At 44.1% G+C, this 13790-nt stretch overlaps 1 protein-coding gene across 40 annotated transcripts in view; it reads left to right on the top strand.

Annotated features, from left to right (window-relative positions):
• The window catches only part of Arpp21 (cAMP regulated phosphoprotein 21), a 176986-nt gene that overhangs the window by 95460 nt on the left and 67736 nt on the right, over window positions 1-13790 (top strand). For all 40 annotated transcript variants that reach the window (XM_029542940.1, XM_029542933.1, XM_029542922.1 and 37 more), the window contains one exon: window positions 5646-5873. In XM_029542940.1, the coding sequence (XP_029398800.1) occupies window positions 5646-5873 (228 nt within the window). The remainder of the gene's footprint in view (window positions 1-5645; window positions 5874-13790) is intronic.

Here is a 13790-nt window from a genome sequence, read left to right as displayed (position 1 = left end):
CCTGCTATACCTCTTCTGGGCATATACCCAGAAGATCTTCCGACTACAATCACTCTTAGCAGAGAGGACGGCTCCATCTGTGATGCTTGCTCTGCAGGCACGAGGACTACAGTTGGTCCGGTGAAGAGTAGGTCTGGTGGCATGTGCTAGTCCCTGGGGCTCTGTCGCCAGCCAGCCTAGCTACTTAGTGAGCTCCAGAATGTTGAGATACCTTGGATTGACAGGGTGGTGGGTGGTGCCTGAGCAATGATACCAGATGCCGACTTCTCATTCTTACTGAGAAGAAGGAAGAAGAGACGGGGGGGGGGGGTTAGGGGCTGGGGGACAAGAGGCGGGGCATTGTCACTTGAACTGTCACTGAGACTTAAACTGTAATTCCAACCAGACCTCAGGGGCAGGACTGGCAGATAACAGTGGAAGGTTTAGGCTGAGTGTAGAAAACCCCACTTGAAGCTAAGACATCTTTGCCCTGCACTGACTGCTTTCCAGATTCATGCTGAATCAGGAGAGAAGGGGTTTGCCCCAAACCAGGTCCATTATGCTGATCGTTTAGCATAATTACGTTGTTGACAAATTCCTCCTAAGAAATTATCTCATGTTTTCCTACACAGAAGGCGAATTAATAACGTTTATTCAGAGACTTCGCTCTATCCATACCACCGAGCTCCTTGGAGAGCGCAGGTGTGTGGGTGCCCTCTTCCTGAGAGCTCTGTTCACTAGCTGTTAAGCTCTTGATTCCGACTCTAATTAATTGCTCTTGTATCCCACTATCACAGCATCTGAAATCCACACAAGCCGCGGCGGTACACTTGAACTCTTGTAAACTAAGAAAGGTTAAACAGTTTCAGTTCTTAAGATGCTGAAACCAAGTACCTTAAACGGTGCACTTAAAAATTCCAACACCCCAAAAGGGCTCTTACCATTTTAAAATTAATCACCATTTTCCACGCACCAAGCCCCTGTCACTTCCACAGCAAAGCTCATCGGAAGCATTTAAAACACTTCATGAACGGGAGAACGCCACTCTCTTTGGAGAACCATTAGAGATTAGAAATGCTTCAGACAGTTTTTTTTTTTTTTTTAAACTTTTACTTTAAGTGTCTGCCTTCGAAAGCTTGTCAAGGCACAGGCATGGAAAGGAGAAACGGATTTTTTTTTTTTTTTATTAAGGCGATCAAGAGAGGATGTCAAAACAATCTTAAACCTCCCCAAGGTAGTTCTGTGAAGTAAACCTGCCAGTTGGGCTGTCGTGAGCATCAGAACAGGTTTTTGATTTATTTTCTAATTGGTATAGTAAAGTTGAAAACTTTTAAAAGTCTTTCAGAAACCAAATGTGTTTTCTGAAATGAGGTGTCCAAGCTGTTCTCCTACTTGTGAAGGTTCTGGCTCTAACTGGGTAAGAGTGAACCTTTCTCAATATTGGAGATGTTCTCCTACATTAGCGTGAAGCTTATAGCCCAATGTATACACGCAGTCTCTTGAGTGGTTTGCCGGCAGCCCAGCACGAGACTATGGAGGTTGAGGAGTCTGTCATGCTGACTTTTCGAGCAACCTTGTGGTGGTCCTTATGCTCAGGCTTGTTGTCCCCTTGAGACTGGCAATGTCGCCACATTCCAGCAATAAGCACACACTTCCTGCTGTCTCTGCCCCAGGCTACTTGCCTCACGTGGTTCAGCTACACAGCAATGCTCTCAACATCATCAGAGATGGGAAGTCTAGTGACATCACATGTAGTGCCTTCGCCAAGGCTTTTGAGTCAGGAGCTGTTAAATGGAGCATGGCGATTTGCCTTTCTAGAAGTTTCCAGGTGCCTAGCAGTTGAGGCATTCCCCAATATCCTTTGAAATAACCCCTCCAAAGAGAGAAACCACCCTTTCATTTTCATAACTTGAGCGACTGCACGGTTTCATTTTCTGGGTGTAATTCATCTTCCCCACTGTCTGACTCCATGCCAACCTCTGAGGATTGTTTTTGATAGTCTAATATTAATCTTAATGCCCTATTTTTAATTTTCCAATTCTACTGCATCACACCTCATCTTCCCACGACCTTATCCTCTTTATTTGGGTTATTCCAAATGAAAGCCTTGGCGTTAGCTTTCTACTGATAATTTTGGAAGTTTTAGATCACTCTGCTGAACTCTAACCCTCTGAATTCAGCAATATTTTCTATAGTTATTAACTAAAAAGTAAGACTTCTGTGCCTTGGGATGACTGGAGAAGGGCTCCATCCATGGTAATAGAGGGGATATTGGTCATCATAATGAAGCCTCCCTGAGTCCTGTGATTCCTAATTGGTGCTAACAGAGGTACTGCTCTTGCCTACACTCACTTGCCCCTTGATTGGAAGGTTTGGGTACAGATCATTATTAGATAGATCATTATTAGATAGAACACTGTTATTTATTTGCTCATTCCTTCATATTTTCATGGACATATAATATATAAGGTGCTTTGACTGTCCCTCCATTGGCCTCTGTCATTTTGCCTTTCCCTCCTAGTGAACCCTGTATTCTTCCCAATAAGCTTCTCCCCTCTTAATTTCATGTCATGATTTTCTTTTTGTACCCCACTACATTGAATTAGGATTACTTACCTGAGCACGAGACGGGGCTTCTCACTGATCTATAGGTAACTTACCAGTGCTTATACCACTAGAAAATATGAGCCTCCTCCCCAAGGTACACATTAACTGCCTACAGGTCCCCAAGGAGGGGAGGGGGCCCATGAGCTTCTCCCCTGTCCAGGATGGGATGCTGATTGGTATACAATGCTGTAACATAGGTAACCACAGCTTCTGTGAATTCTGACCTTAATGGAGCTGAATGAAAAGAGGGACGAAGCTTTGATGCATAATATAGTGTGTATGAGCCTTGAACTCTATCCCAGCTACATCAAGGAAGCTGTCTACACATATTTTACAATTGTATTTATGAAAAATCTTCCACACAGACGATCTACAAAGGCAGGTTTGAGATCAGACATCAGATCCGAGTTAGGGTAAGGGTTTGGACCTGTCCACCACTACTAAAATCTATTCGCTTCCTTTGGGGGAATGAGAATGTTCTAAGACGGGATAGTAGTGGTGTTTGTTCTGCTCCAGCGATATGCTAAAAGCTGTTAGATCCCACAGTAGAAAAGATGGAATTTTATGATACATAAAATATATATCGATTAAGCTATTGTAGTGAGCAAAAAGAGTTTTAAATTTTATAATGTAGTGCCACTTTTCTATCAGTTGGATATGGGGGGGGAGTAATAAGTGTGTGAGTGTGTGTGTGTGTGTGTGTGTGTGTGTGTGTGTGTGTGTGCCTGTCTTTCTGTCTGCCTGACTTTGTCTATTGAGCAATTGCAGCACCACATTCCCTCTGTCTGTTCCCCCCCCCATTTATCCTCTTCCTCTTCTTTCTTTGTCTTCCTCCTCCTCTTCCCCCTCATTCTCCTCTTCCTTCAGTCTCTCCTCCTCTGTCCCTCATCTTTCTCCTGCATTGTCCTCCTCCATCTCCTCTTCTTTCCTCCTTCTTCCTCCTTCCTTTTCTCCTTCTTCCTCCTTCCTTCTCTTCCATCTCCTCTTCTTTTTCTTCTACTTCTTCAGGTTTTTAAGCACATTAGCTTCAAGTCAGTCTAATATTTCAAAGCAGCCCAATGTGTCCTGTTTACCTCTTGTAATAATTGTCTTGTAAAATGGCTCCAAAGTCTAAGAAAGGCAGGAAAGCTACAAAGTAGGTAGAAACTGGAATTTACATCTTAAAGACACAGAAAGACTGAAAACTGGAGATAAAGAGAAGTCTGTTCAAAACATGGTCCAGTATGGAAAACTAAGCCATCTCTCCCCCTCTTGCTTCCAGTCTGTCTGGATGCCTTACAGAAGGGAGCTCTGAGGTTGAGGCAGCAGATACGTCCTGGAGAGATGAGGCCCATCAGAGGCAGACTGGAGCTGAGGCCCCTGCCTCCTGTGCTTTTCCCTTCTGCCCTGTCCTGCCTGGTTCTGCATTTTGCTTTTCTCTGTGATCTCTCCCTCACCCACATACTGCCCCCAATTCTCCCTTGAGGACACATTAAATTTCTTAGCTGTCCTGGTGTCATCTCCCTCTTTTGATCCCTAGAAGCTGCTATGTCCTCCTTGGGGAGTAACTTTGATTACTTTTTGCATCTTCTAGAACTTGACCAAGCTTGATCAGGTGGTGACCCTACCTGGCTGCCACATGGATGACATTGCTGAATGGGATGTGTAGCCTACAGGCTCAAAGCTTGGACAATATGGGAGTTGAGTGGCCTGAATTCACTCAGATGTTGCCACACAGTGACACAGAAAATGTGTCTGATAAAGCTAGGGACCCATTCTGACTCCAGTACCAGGCTTTCTGTAGAAATTTGATCGTTCATAGTGCCAAGTACAGTGCTTACCACACCAACATAGCATTTCAATATTTGCTCTGCCTTCCATTAAGCCCCTGGATACATTTTTAACACTGGGAACCTAAAACTCTTGAGTTTTCAAGTATCAATTTCAATATGAGTTAAACCTTTGAACACTTCTTACCCTGTGTTTTTATCATTGTTGCCATTGTCTGTGGTGTAGCTGTGTAGACTGTCACTCTATCTGTTCCAGATGACCAAGGCTTACAAACTGGCCCAAGCATACAACAAAAGCAACCAGAAAGGGCACTTAGCAATCATTGTGTTCCTGTCTAAGTGTTTATCAGTTTCTTTGCTCATCACTTTGACTGAATACTTGACAAGAACAAAATTAATAGAGGAAATGTTTAATTGGGCTTACAACCTGAGAATATGGTCCAACATGGAAAGTAATTATTTCCAAGATGTTCAAAGTTGCCCCAATTAGAATATCCAAAAGATGTTAGACCCACATGTAGCTGTTTGTCTTCAGCCCTCAACTCTATACTTGTTCTCCTAAGTCACCCCTCTCCTTCTGGTAATTGATTTGTTTGTTTGTTTGCTTGTTTAACTTGTGGCTCCAGGTTTAGTTCTGAGCTACAGCTCTTTCTAAGCATATACAAGGCTCTGGATTCACTCTCCAGCATCATAAAAATAATTCCCACTCATGTAGTGCTGTATTCCCAATAGAAATGGTCCAGTTCTCTACTCATAGAGGAAATAAATACCAGTTTGTATCAGTTCCCTTCAAATTTTGTTGTATAGAGGCCTGTTGGATGGAGCTTCAAGAGCACACATGGGCCACTGTGTCTTAGGACTCATTGGGTGGCCATCTCTTTATCCCCCACCCTGTTCCTGGTTCCTATTGGTCTGTTGGTCTCACTAAGAGAAGTATTTCTTGTAGCACTAATTATTCAAGAGATGGGAATTTGCAGACACTGGGTTCCTTGCTTGGAAATCCCATTTAACAGTTTACCTCCTAGAGAGAGTGTGTGTAAAAGCTGAAGGAATGGTTGTTTTTAATACCCGCTTCCTTAGAAAAGCTGGCACACCTGAGAAACAGGAAGCAAAGGTTTCCATAAATACAAGTTCACAATGTGGAGGGGGCATTGACTAACCTCATCCTTCAGCACACACCTCAAACTGCCCAGTGTCCCCGGATGAAGGAATCAGCTTTGTGATGTCTAACTATTGTCTCTCAACTTCCTTGGGTACCACATGCTCTGTTGTTTCCCATCTTTCTGCCAGGTTCTGAGTCTTCCAGCAGTGCAGGCTCCTCAGGATCGCTGTCCCGCACCCATCCGCAGAGCACGGCCCTGACCTCTAGTGTGGCAGCTGGTTCTCCTGGCTGTATGGCCTATTCCGAGAATGGAATGGGGGGCCAGGTTCCTCCCAGCAGCACCAGCTACATCCTCCTCCCACTTGAAAGTGCGACTGGCATCCCGCCCGGAAGCATCCTTCTTAATCCACACACAGGTCAGTATTCTCCTGCTCTGCTGGAAACACAAGTTATTAAAGCTTTATTCCTCTGTTTGATAAGTAAAATTCACTATCAAGCTTTCTGAAAAAAAAAAAAAAACTTGGGTAGGAGACAGAGTGTGGGGACAGCTTTGCAGTGACTTTGTGGAAGTCTAGATTGACAGCTATGTATGTAAATGCATCAAGATTCATACAGATCAGACTCTTCCCAGGAGCCACCCCTTCTTGAGAGACAGGGTTGAAGCCCCATGGTAAAGTACTTGCTTGGCATGAATAAGGCCTTGGGTTTAATTCCCAGCCCTGAAAATGGAGAGGAGGAAAAGGAATAGGAGGAGGAAGAAGAGGAAGAAGAGGAGAAGGAGGAGGAAGAAGAGGAGGAGGAAGAAGAGGAGGAGGAGGAAGAAGAGGTGGAGGAGAAAGAGGACATTAGGCAGCAGCTGAGGCAGCATTCCCTTCTCCTGGTCCCTTTTTTCTTGGCCATGAAGAGTTTTGTCCTCTTCTGGGAACCTAAAATGTGGGCCATCTGTGTCCTGAGCTGGGATATACTAATCTTAGTGCTTCTCACACTAAATGCTCAGTGAGCCTGCATTAAGCCTCAAGTATTTTTCACTCAAAGATATTTCAGGAGTGCAGGGAATCCCTTGGATTCCTGGACCCAGGTCACTGATTACAGAAGATTATAGGACTCACCCAGTCCCTGCAGAGCAAGAAGAACCCACATGAGTAATGAAAATAATGACAAGCATTAAATACCGCCGTGTGGGGATAATAGACCCAGCCAGCTTACAGTGGGACTGGGAAACTCTCCTTTCCATAATTATGGCTCATTCCATGATGACTGCCAATTTCCCTAGGGGATAAGTAACTCCCATCTTAAGACAACCCTCCACCACACCCCCTGCTGTCACCACCACAGAAAGCTGAGAGTCCAGAATATTCTTAGAGCTGTGCTGTCATGTTTAGCATTCAGAGTTTGTTATTAGGGATTGAAAAGAAGAGGGTTCTCTGCCAAGGAGTCTGAAGTTTAGCTCTGGTATGTAGAACATTACTTCAGTTATCTAAGCTTGAACAGAGAGGAGTGGCTGAACATCTCACAAGAGTGATTGACTGGGTCTGCTCACATGGGGAGTGCTACTGGCAATTAGGGTCCTTGGTTCAACATAGGAACTATGGCAAAGTGGTTCCTGAAGTAACTGCCTGTTCTCATAAAGCATATGGCCCGTTCTCGGAGAATGGGATTTGATGGAGACAGTCTAAAAGTACCATAAGCTTGTGAGAACAAAAACCATAATCATTTTACTGAAAACCACTTGAAAGCCCAAGACTGGGTACTTCTAAGAGGCATTTTCTGAATGTCTCAGGTTTTATTGGTATTACTGCAAGCTTCATAGTGGAAAGTAAAGGAGACCAGTACCATACGCACTACTCTGGGCCCTGACTGAAGGGTAATTTGATTGTTGGTGTGAAAGCTTTTGCTGTTGAGTGGATAGAGGGCTTACCGAAAGGAACCAGCACAGAACATTCATTTGTTTGATTTGTTTTTAACGGGATTCCAGAGCGTTCTTAAAAAGGCACAAAAGCATGTTTCATAGGGTATCATTAGTAATGGTAGTGTGGCTTTGCATATGTGTGTATATATTATTATACCAAATCTAACTTATTTAGCAAAGAAATAGAATTCTGCTGGTGCCAAATCCTGATTCTCATTCATTGAATGGAGTCACTTGAGATGTTATCAGAACATCTCCTTTGAGAAAGGCTCTCAACTAGAGGGAAGTCACTGCTAAATGGTTTCTCTATAGACCTTTGTCTGCTTTGACACACGCTAGGCATTGAACTCTTCCACACAAATGACCAAGATTATTGTATTTTATACATGGCTGAGCCATGAGAGGTAAGAAGCTCCATTTCCTGGCTAGGTGGATGGCTAAGTGGTTAGGGCAACAGCTTCGTCAGTCTGAGGACAGGAGTGAGGACTCTGGCATTATAATGCCTGGTAGACATGACAGTTTGCCAATAATTTAAGACTTGGGGAAGTGGAAACAGGAGATGCCTGGGACATACTGATTAGCAAGACTAGCCAATTTGTAGAGCTTTGGATCCAACTGAGAGATAATGAATAGTGTGACAAGCCATTGAGGAATACTCATGACATCAATGTTGGGCCTCGTGTGTAGTCACAGTCATGCATGAGCACAGGTACACTCATGAGCTTGTACCCATGCATGTATGCATGCATGCACAGATGTGCACACATATACAGACACACAGCTGTGCCCACATGCATGCAAAAATATAGACACACAGATACACAATCCATATACACATAAAACCAAATTATTTCTTCTTTCTAGAGTGTTTTTAATTTCATTGATTGAAAATATAAACATGCTGGGACAGAGAGGTTTGTCAGTGGTTAAGAACATGTACAGCTCCTGAAGAGGATCCATGTTTGGTTCACAGTGTTCAAGTCAGGCTGCTCACAAACACCCATAAATCCTCCTCCATGAAACCTGACATCTTTGGCTTTTGTAGGCACCCCCACACATGTAGGCACACACTGAAAACTAATAAAAATTAATAAAAAACATACACACACATACACACACAAAGAGAAAACTAATAAAAATAATTTTTAAGAGGGATATGCACCCGCACACATGTGTTTAAAGTATGTAATTCATACTATACACCTGTCATGGGTATGTGTATGTGTGTGCATGGTAAGTATACACGTGACACATACCATGTGGTTCTTATATGACCTCTATTGCAATTTATATCTTCTGGGCTAGAACATTCTTCACTGCTATCCATGGGTGAGAAATCACTCTTCATACCTTACCAAGCACAGGACACAAATACTTTCATGTTCAGCACTAATGGTACCTAACTACCATGTGAAAGAGAAAGAGAGGAGAGAGAGAGAGAGAGAGAGAGAGAGAGAGAGAGAGAGAGAGAGAGAGAGAGAGGCAGGAAAGACGTGACTGTTCTTAGGCATAGCTTTATTGTCATATGAGGGAGAGCATAGCCAGAGACAGGGACATTTGGGAGAGTCCAGAGTAAACATGACCCTGACCTGGACTATGTGAGGAGAGGAGGGAGGGGAGAGCCAGGAGAGTCAAGAGTAGAGGAAAAGACTAGACAACCAAAATGTCTGAATTATATGGGGCATGGCAAATGGAGGAAGAGCAGCCCAGCACTTGGGCTGGAGAAGTTTAGGGTAGGGGGCAGGCTTTGCCAGCCATACCCTGTAACAGCTAGTTACTGAGGGATGCTGGGAGAAATTGGCAGCCAAGTCTACTTTGAAATGTTAAGTAGGCACCTTAGTTATCAATTTGTCCTGGGTTTGAGACTTGACACCTTCTTTCCCATCCCCTTGTTGGTGTGTTTTAAATAACTGTGTGGGGGGGTGTGGAGGGAAACATCCTGTACAATTAAGTAATTGACTAATTTAATTGAATTTGGATTCTCTAGAATGAATGGCAGACTTCTAGGTACAATACAAGTACTGGATTATTACTGGTGAAATACATATCTACCAAGCATCCCATGTGTTTACCTAGCTGGCACAGTGACTTCCCACCCAATGTCATATACTTGAGAATGGGCTCCATGAATAAATTTGTAATTGACTGAGCTTGCAAGGTTGGGTCAGTGGGTAAAGGTGCCTGCTGCCAAGCTTGAACATCTGAGTTTGAGTGTTGGAACTCATTGGAAGGGAGAGAACTGATTCTTACAAGTTGTAGTCTGGTTAATGGATGTGTGGTACACGAACATGTGTGTCCCAGTCATGTGTCTACTGCATAGAACAAAATGTGGAGCATCTTTTGTGTATACAGTGGGCTTAGCCCTAATCATAGAGTGTACTGTGAGAGCCTTCCATGACTGCCATGGTTATGACTTTCATGTCTACATGGGAGTATAAAATAGTGTGTATGTCCGTGTGGTATGTGTGTGTGGTATATTTACTCATGGGTGGATAGAAGCCAGAGGGGGGTGTCAGATGTCCTGCCCCATCACTCTTCACTCTATTCCATTGAGATAGAGTCTCTCTCTAACCCTGTGGTTATATTAGCAGCCAGCAAGCTGTAGCAATCCTGTTGTCTCAGGCAAGCATGCAACACCACCAGCTTTTTGCATGAGTGGTAGAGATTCACACTCAGGTTTTCATGCTTGTTCAGCGAGGACCCTTACCTGCTGAGCCTTCTCCTCGGACCCCAGATGTTTGAATTTTGTCTTAGCCACCAAGTTGTCTCCCATTCAGTCTCACTCAAGCCCTCTTGATTCCTCCTGGTTAGTTCCAGGAACCTAAATGAGTAAGTAGTCACAAAATATTTTCTTTGTTTGTTTATTTGTTTATCCAATGCTCTCATGCCTGCCAAGCAAGTCTAGACTCTTCTTCATGTTCTTCCTTCAGCTGTCCTGAATCACAGGCTTCTCTGGGTAGTTTTGACAGGAATTTTGTTGAATTCTGGAAATGCCAGCAAGCAGCCCTCCGGTTCTAGCGCATGCCCCTGCACACTGTATAGTCACAGTGCCTTCTCTTCACCTTGCGCAAATCCACGACTGTGTAAGGACACAGCATTTGGGGCCCTCATGCTGAGGAGCCACTCCGAACTTCTCGGCCAGGTGCTCCTGCTGGGCCTCTTCAATCCTAGACTTTTATCAGGACTCCCAGCTTCTGTTTATCCAGAGTGCTTCCACATTGTTCTCAAGTGTGTATGGAAATGCTGGTGCACTGTCTGTCAAGATGTCCTTCAAGAGTGGAGTTAATCCTGCCTACCGCATGCTCTGTCAACATGACCTTCTACACAGAAAGGAAAGAAAAGCCCCTCTCCTTCCTTCCCTTACCATTCTATCAAGTGGAAAGCTGACATGCTTTGGTGTCAAGAGCTTAGGGTTATTTTATTGCTTATGTGACTTTCCTTGTGTGTGTTTCCTTATTACTAAGATATTTATAGACTCATGGGGAGAGGACATTTTCAATTATGTTATATTTTTTAACACTTTCTGGGAGACACAGTATACCAGACTGTGCCTATGGAGGTGAGAGGACATTGTGTGGGAGTCGGTGTTCTCCCTCCACTCTGGGGATCCCTGGGGTTGAACTCAGATCTTCAGGCTTGGCAGCAAGAGGCTTTACCTGCTGAGCCATCTCACTCCCCCAGAGTTAGTTAAGTGTATTTTTTTCCTTTCTTGCAAAACAACAAAATGGTCTGCTTTGTGAGATTATTCAATAATGACCCATTCCTGAAATAATTACAGATAGTACCATGGGAAACTTTCTCAGCTAGTACGTTTTTAAAAGGAATGTGTATTTTACATCCAGTCTCTTTCTCTGCCCCTGCTTTCAACTAAGCACCTTAATAATCCTAGCTTATTTCTGATATCAGGCCTTTCCCCACTATGCTCTATATGCATGCTGTGGACCACCCAGTCTGCTCCTACAGCCTTTGCCACACTTGCTTCCATCAGACTGAATGAGCTCCGGCCCAGCCAGGCCCCACCCCCACCCCCACCCCCACCCGCAGTCTGCTTCAGCTGTCACTCAAACTAATTGCTTGTATTCAGTGTAATTGTATCTGGATTGGTGGAATTTGCCAGACACAGAGGAGCTGCTGTGGTCCGACTTGAAAGCCAACAGCCACCTGGACGAAGTGTCCTGGGAAGTTGTTTTTGTTCTCTTCTCTGGCAGCCTTGGCTCTGCCACCTTTCCTGGGTGAGCATCAAGCCAGCATTTGACTCTTCCTGATCTTTCCAGGCCGAGCCAACTCTACGGTCGGAATCATTAGAACTCTCGTAGGCAATTATTTTGGACCGTCTCTTGCTTTGCACCAGGATGTGCTAATCACATTTCAAGCTGAGATTGTAGAGTTTATCACAAAGGACATCTGAGCATTTGGGGTTATAACCTAACCAGAATTAGAGGTAGATTTTCATATGTCTCAGAGGTAGTGGCCAGAAGCAAGGTCATACTAGAAAAGAATTTGTTCACATATTATGAGCACTAGTGTCTGCACATGTATGTGTACTTTCGGGTGATGTTTATGTAGGTGCACTCGTTTGGGCAGGTGTGTATGCATGCGTGTGGGTGAATGTGTGTGTGTGTGTGTGTGTCCTATGAGGTCACAGGTCAAGAGCAGGTGTATTTCTTTAATAGCTGTCCATCCTGCTTTTGAAACAAAGTCTTTTATTAGCCTGGGGCTCACCTGATTGGTCTAAACTCAGTGTTTGAGGTGTCCCAGGGATCTTCCTGACTCCACCTCCCCAGTGCTGGGCTCAAAAGAAAACTGAGCGTTAGAACACTCAAAGCATTGCTAGGATGTGGGCTTTTCAGTAATTCATTTATTTACTTTACATCTCAACCAGAGCTTCCCTTCCCTCTTAACCTCCCAGTCCCAGAAATGGTTTAAAGCTGAAACAATTTCTAGCCTTTTTCAAATTTCTGGCTTTGGGGAACAACGTATTACAAGTTTTGAATCTAGGGAAAAAAAAAAACTTGGTTTTTAAGGGGGTGAAAAAGTCATCCAGTAAAATGTAGCTAAAATTAAATTGTAATAGTAAGAAAGCATGTGTCTGGGACATTATGAACTTAAAAACAAAAAAAAGTTACCTGGATATGGTGGCCATGCCTATAAACCCCCGGCATTCAGGAATTTGAAAAGATCTTGAATCCCAGTGTTCCAGGTCCCACTGAATATGAAGTCACTCAATTTAATCAGCATAATTTCTAAGGATGCATTTCTGCTTCATTTCCTGTAGCCATGAGTGGTATTGGTCCTGAGACTGCTGTCATAATGTCCTTCGTCCTAGGAGGCATGTTTGTTGATATGCAGTGATTAAAGTTTCTGACTTAATTTATTTACTCCTACTTCATAACGGTCCACTGTGTTGTGAAGTTCACCTGAGCTCCCTGCCTAGAATAGTGTGTGTCCTTGAGTCGGTTTTTAGATCTCTCTCCTTCTCACTCCATGTTGCTAATTTCTTCCCCATGAGATGACCAACCCTAGCTTGTTCAGCTTCTACATGAGCAAGAGTGTTGAGGCAAGGCCCCCGTGTCATTTATATCCTTCCAGTTCAGAACAACTGATGCTCCTGAAAGCCCCGAGTCTCCCTCAGTACAATGGATAGGCTCAGAGGTTTGCGATATGTGCTGCAGGAGAGCTCAACTTGCTGTTGATGCCACTGCCCAACCCCCAGCAGGGAAGGCTTTCTGTGGAGCACCACACTAGTTCAGGAAGTCCTACTTCTGCTAGGCATTTTTCTCAGGCTCTTGCAGTGCACTTCTAAGTTCATCTTGTGGAGAAACATCTCCAGCTCTTTATTCCCTGTAGGGCTGCCAGACGATGGGACAGTGAAGAAGGTAGCTGGCTGGTACAAGGATCAATCTCCTTGTGTACCATGTCTTCTCCCTCCTATGACTACACAGAAGGAAGCCATGCATCCCTGGCTTGTCCGGATCCTCACGTCTTGGCTGATGCCTCTCAGTTGTCATGGTTCCAAGTCATACTGTGCTCTCTTTATGTATATTTTCATAAGTCAGTTATGTTGGGTACATCAGAAAGTGAATAGATGTTGGGACTTCACTAGGCAGAGGCACATCTCCATTCCTTACTGTTTTAATTCATTGTCCTTGGTGTTGCTTATTTTGCCAAATAAGTTTTTTGGTCTCCTTGAGCTTAATTTTACTTTTGCTGAGGTAAAAGTGAGAATGAATATTCACAGGGTTGTTGAAAAGAGGTGCGATCTGTGTTCAAGACCCCTGTCCGCCACACAGGAAATGTGTGTTCTCTTTTTATCCCGCTCCCCATCTCCTCCTCTCTCACCTCCCACCTTTCACTCTGCCTGCCGAAACCCTCACCCCCATGTCCCCCATGTCCCAGTCCCATGTCCCCCATGTCCCAGTCCCAT

Source organism: Mus pahari, chromosome 10 (assembly GCF_900095145.1).
Source record: "Mus pahari chromosome 10, PAHARI_EIJ_v1.1, whole genome shotgun sequence".
Lineage (NCBI taxonomy): Eukaryota > Metazoa > Chordata > Mammalia > Rodentia > Muridae > Mus > Mus pahari.
Note: the sequence above shows the minus strand (reverse complement) of the source record. Positions and strands in the feature narration are given on the sequence as shown.